This window comes from Gavialis gangeticus, unplaced genomic scaffold (assembly GCF_001723915.1).
Source record: "Gavialis gangeticus isolate Ggan-Ray unplaced genomic scaffold, GavGan_comp1, whole genome shotgun sequence".
NCBI classification, from domain to species: Eukaryota; Metazoa; Chordata; order Crocodylia; family Gavialidae; genus Gavialis; species Gavialis gangeticus.
Genome location: NW_017728995.1, coordinates 15426862 through 15432529, shown reverse-complemented (window position 1 = coordinate 15432529; position 5668 = coordinate 15426862). Strand labels below are relative to the sequence as shown.

Sequence of the window (5668 nt, the reverse complement as noted above, 5' to 3'; positions counted from 1 at the left end):
CATCAGTTTCAATTTCAGAATGGGAGCGTGACTCAAATGTTATTCCAAATTTGTGCCCAAAAATAGAGTTCCATTTTAATCACCCTATTTTGATTCACCCACTTAGTCTCCCTTATTAGAATGAAGTTTAAGGGAAAATGTATCTAAGGTACATCCCTTAAGTTTGTAGGTTTACAGCTACAGGTTAAACCCCATTCCCAAGGCTGAAAATAGATGTTGCCTTTGTGCTTCTGTAAACATTTTTTATGGTGGCACAAAGCCCAAGCAAGCAGACATCCATGTCTTTTGTTGCTCCACAAATACCCAAAACTTGCTCTGACAATAGGTGCTATAAATTTGTGCTGCTTTTTTGTGGCGGGCATCTATCTGATTTATGGTGGGAGAGTGTGGGTGGCCCGAGCTGCCCTGTGCTCTCCAGCTGTCTTGGGCAGGTGTTCCCAGGTCTTCAGGGGCCCAATTCTTTGCACCAAGGAAATCTCCTGCATGGGATTTCATAGAGCATGCAGGATAGGGCCCTTGAAGTACTTGCCTGGTTTTCCTGTTTGCAGAGGTGCACTCCTAAAATATCCTTGCAGGGGATTTGCTCAATTCAGGCTCTGCCTCTGCAAACAGGGGCACCCCAGGGAATCCAGGCAGTTCCTAAAAGTTGGATATGCTCTATGTTGAAACTCCTCTGGATAATCTTTGGGCTGAAATCTGGTAACCTTTCATTCTTTCCTTATGAGACAAAAAGACTCTTAGGCTATAAACATAAGTTGTCCTTGGAGCACAGACTAAGGAAACCTGCTTCTTTAGGCAGCATAGACATTGCCTGTTGTCTCTTGGGGTCAGGCCCCTGCCACTCCTGGGATTAAGCCTGTGGGACATCTGCAAAATGGGGCTGCTGACTTGGTGCATACCACTGCATGTGGGGGAACCCCAGGTGTACCCTGAGTATGTTCCCCTTTTCTGCAGCTCAGAAATTATCCAGATGAGTTTCAACGTATCCCAACTTTTAGAATTGGCTAGATTAGATCTTATAGGTACCACTAGGGTTCCTTTCACAAGTGCACGAGCAGACTTTGCTGCTTCCTTGAGAAGTATCCCCATTATTGATAGATTCAAGACGGCCATAAATTCATTTATTGAACATAATCATTCCTGAAAACGCGCTACTTTTGGTAGAGTTGTTTTATGATTTACTTTTAAATGAAACTGCCTGCACTCTCTAAATTTGATCAGGGCACTGCTTGGTAAGCACCAAAAGTGGAGCATATGTATGGACAAGCACTTGAAGCAGAAAGTGTTACTTCTACAGTAACTAGAGTTTTTTCAAAAGTATTATTTATATATATTAAACAGTTGGCTTCTCTGTTTGAGACATTTTATAATTTGGCTTCTGGAGTAGAGAAGCATCTGAGTAGTGTTTGGTCCTGCATTACCTGGCTATAAGACCATGAAGGGCAATTTGAGCATGTCACCCCAACAGAAAATATTGTCCAAGAGAGTTCAATCTTAATTGCAAAGGGCACAGAAAGCAGAATGTGTATATATAGACATGTAGAAAAAATCCAGTTACTACATATGTTCCTCCTAACTCTTTCCCAGGGAAGTGGAAAAGCATTATTGGTTGCTAGATACCTAGAATAGCACAGAATTTGACAAAGGCAGGTGATAGAACGGTGATATTTAGTGTAACAGACTTGAGGAGACTCTTTAGCAGGTGAGGTGAATCATAGAATCAATGAGTTGGAAGGGGCCTAGAAAGATCATCTAGTCTGACCCCCTGCCATGGGCAGGAAGGAGCGCTGGGGGTGGCAGGGGTCATAAGACCCCAGCCAGGTGCCTATCCAGTCTCCTCTTGAAGATTTCCAGGGAAGGTGAGAGCACCACCTCTCTGGGAAGCCTATTCCAGGCTTTGGCCACCCTTACCGTGAAGTAGTTCTTCCTAATATCTAACCTAAACCTATCCTCCCTCAGCTTGTGGCCATTGTTCCTGGTGACTCCAAGGGGGGCCCTGGTGAACAGACTTTCCCCGAGTCCCTGCTGGTGGCCCCTGATAAGGTTGTAGGCAGCCACAAGATCCCCCCTCAGTCTCCTCTTGCGGAGACTGAAGAGATTCAGGTCCCTCAGCCTCTCCTCATAGGGCTGGCCATGGAGGCCCTCAACCATACGAGTGGCCCTCCTCTGGACCCTCTCCAGGTTCTCCACGTCCTTCTTGAAGTGCGGCGCCCAGAACTGGACACAGTACTCCAGCTGTGGCCTGACCAGTGCCGCATAGAGGGGGAGCAAGACCTCTCTGGACCTGTTAGTGATGCCCCTGTTGATGCATGACAGGGTGCGGTTGGCTCTGCCTATTGCTTCATCGTATTGGTGACTCATATTCATCCTGGAGTCAATCCTGACTCCAAGATCCCTCTCTGCCTCTGTGCTGCTGAGAGGGTCAGCCCCTAACCTATAACCATAATGCTGGTTCCCTCTCCCCAGGTGCAGCACCCTGCCCTTGTCCTTGTTGAACCGCATCCTGTTCAGATCTATCCACTTCTCTAACCTATCCAGGTCTGCCTGGATGCGGTCCCTGCCTGCCGGTGTATTCACTTTACCCCACAGCTTGGTGTCTTCAGCGAACTTGAACAGGGTGCTCTCCACACTCTCATCCAGGTCGCTGATGAAGATGTTGAAGAGCACCGGCCCAAGGACCGAGCCCTGGGGGACTCCGCTGCCCACACCCTCTCAGGTCGACATCGACCTGTCCACTACCACCCTCTGGGTTCGTCCCTAGAGCCAGTTTGCCACCCATGTGACTGTGCATTCGTCAATCCTGCAGTCCCTCAGCTTGCCCACCAGAATTGGGTGGGACGCTCTGTCAAAGGCCTTCTGGAAGTCCAAGAAGATGACATCGACTTCTTCCTTCACATCTAAGTTCTTTGTTACCTGGTCATAGAAAGAGACCAGGTTAGTCAGGCAGGATCGGCCTTGCACAAGCCCATGCTGATTACCCCTCAACATCACTTCCCCTGCAGGGCTCTCACAAATGTGACCCTTGATAATTTTTGTGAAGAAACGGCATGGACGATCAGGCATATAGGGGGTGTGAATTTGTTATGTTCTCCTCTGATACGAGATCCCAGTAAATAAATATGGGATGATGGTTGAGAGAGAGAGTTGTAGTATTATGGATCCATGCCCAGTCAACTGAAAATAATTTTGGCAACATTGGATTATTTAACTGCATTTGTTAACATTACTTTTGCCATAAGATCTAAGTTCATGTCTAGGAAGTCAAGAATAAGGCATGGTCTATATCTGGCTGTGCTTTGGGTGTTTCTTCCCAAAATTGATTCATTTGAGCAGGTATTCTTGATAATAAGGCCTGGAAATATAACTGTATGAAGATATAAGAAGAGTTCTTGGCATAATATTTAAATAAATAAGAATAATTTTAATTAGCACTTCTATAACATTTTGTACCTTGAAAGCACTATATAACATAACTAAAAAGTAAGTTAGGTACTACAATGCTATTTTCATGGATGGATTTTGTTGGTTGCCTTTTAAACTGAAATGTATCTTTTGCTATCTTCATTTTGTATTCTTTGTATCTTCATTTGTATACCTTTTGTATCTTCTTGTATCTTTTGTAAGATTTTGTATATCTTCTTTGTATATCTTTTGTATCTTCTTTTTATATAGTTTGTATCTTTATTTGTATCTTTGTTTTTATTTATTTATTTAATATTTAAAATAATGTTAAGAGTACCTCTTTAGCTTAATGAAAAGGCCCAGCTTGACTTCAGTGTTTGTTGAACTCATCTTAGCACCTGTTACCTCCTTGTAAACCTAAAAGCTATACCATGAGAGAGAGAAAACACCATGTTTCAGGGTCTTGCAAATATTTGTTGCATACTTCGTGCAGAACAACCTCATTATAATGAGCTCCCATGGAACTGGGAGAAGAGTTTGTTTAGAAGAATGTGTTCACTATAATCAGGCTACGCACTGCCTTGCATCATAATAGGGAAAAATGTTTTTCTTATGCTAAGAGTAGGGGAGAACAAGGTTTATTATTATGTTATAAACAGGGTTTATTGTATTTTTGTAAGTGTTTTTACAAAAAAATGGCCTTACGGCACCTATTCCCGTGTAATTACTATTTATTGCCATGATGCAGGTGGGAAACCAGATTTAAAACCCCTGTGTCTTACATGTGTACACTAAAATGTGCATACTTTAAGATTACAGGAAAATATTTTCAGAGAGCTTCAAAATACAATTTGGTAGAGAGAGGAAAAATGGGCAAGGTAATCCAACAGCATACCTTATGTTAGCAATGACATAATTTTCATAACTTTGTGTATATAATGGTCAATTGTATCAAGCTAACATTAAAAGGAACTTTTGACAATCACTGTCTTTTGTTTTTCAGTGATTGTGATGAAAACTACGCTGAGGAGGAAGAAGTTGTGAGAGACAAGCAACTGGTTCTTGCCCTACATTGACCAGCAAGTAAATAACTTTGCTTAACATAAAATGAGTAGCTGGCATAGTCATCTAGGGCACTGTAAACTTTAACTGTTGAAGACTGCTTTGTAGGTCACCGATATGAATAAAAGGCGTTTGAAAATAAAATCATATGTGGATATTGTCTTTTACTTTAATTTATTTTTTAGCAGAAGCAACTTGTCTTCAGTAATATTGCAACTTTAAGATCCTTTTACTGAAGACTTAGAAAGTTAAGAAACAGGGTGCTTAATCCTGTAAGTTGCCTGTTTGTTGTAATGCACAGGTGGGCAAAATATGTCCCGTGGGCTGGATCTGCCCTACCAACTACTTGTATCCAGCTTGCTGGCTGGCTGCTGCCAGCTCCTGGGATCTGGCTTGCAGGTGGCCGATGGCTCTAACTCTGGCTCCGGCCACCATGTGGTACCAGGTAGGTGAATGGGACTGCTGTTCAGTGCTGCTGCAGTGGCATCAGCTGTGGACCCCGGCAGATGTCTCGATCCCCATCTGGAACATGCTGGGTGTGTTCACAGCTGATGCTGGTTCCCATTTGGGGTTGCTTCTGCCACGTTGGGGGTGGTACCAGAAAATGCCAATGGGGCCAGCAGGTTCTGAGTTAGAGATGGGGATTGGGGCATGTTTCAGCTCTGGGTAGGGGTTGCAGTGGGAAGGGATGGGGAGAGAGAGGTTTTGGGGCATGCTAGAAAGATCTGGGGAGTGGGAAGAGAGAGCAAAAGGGAAGATCGGAGCATGCTATAACTCAGGAGCTGGAGAAAGAAAGAGAATCGGGGTGTGCTATACCTCTGGAGACGGAGAGAAGGGAGTGGGGGGAGAGAGAGGATTGGGATTAGGGCATGCTACAGCTCCAGGGAAGGAGGGAGGAAGGAAGATACGGCCCTCAAGAGTACACCAGAACTCATTAAGTGGCTTTACAGCCAAAATAATTGCCCATCCCTGTTGTAATGAGAGCTGAGGCAGTGCAAAACATGAAAATCTATAAGCAGGGCTGATGGGGGATTTCTTTGCCTCCACATCAGAACACAGGAAAAATTTGAGCAATACTTAACAATTACGTTTTTACCTCTTATCCATTTAAAAACAGTTGTTAGTCAAGGGGCTTAATTATCAGTTCCTGTCTGTATTTAGTCCTGTTCTTATAGTTTCATAGTTTCTAGGGTTGGAAGGGACC

The 5668-nt window shown here is 43.8% G+C and overlaps 1 protein-coding gene across 4 annotated transcripts in view; it reads left to right on the top strand.

Moving 5' to 3' along the window:
- Positions 1 to 4608, top strand: part of ZBBX (zinc finger B-box domain containing) — an 80345-nt gene extending 75737 nt beyond the window's left edge. For all 4 annotated transcript variants that reach the window (XM_019503243.1, XM_019503244.1, XM_019503242.1 and 1 more), the window contains one exon: positions 4406 to 4608. In XM_019503243.1, the coding sequence (XP_019358788.1) occupies positions 4406 to 4478 (73 nt within the window). In that variant the 3' untranslated portion in view covers positions 4479 to 4608. The remainder of the gene's footprint in view (positions 1 to 4405) is intronic.
- Positions 4609 to 5668: the final 1060 nt, after the last annotated feature.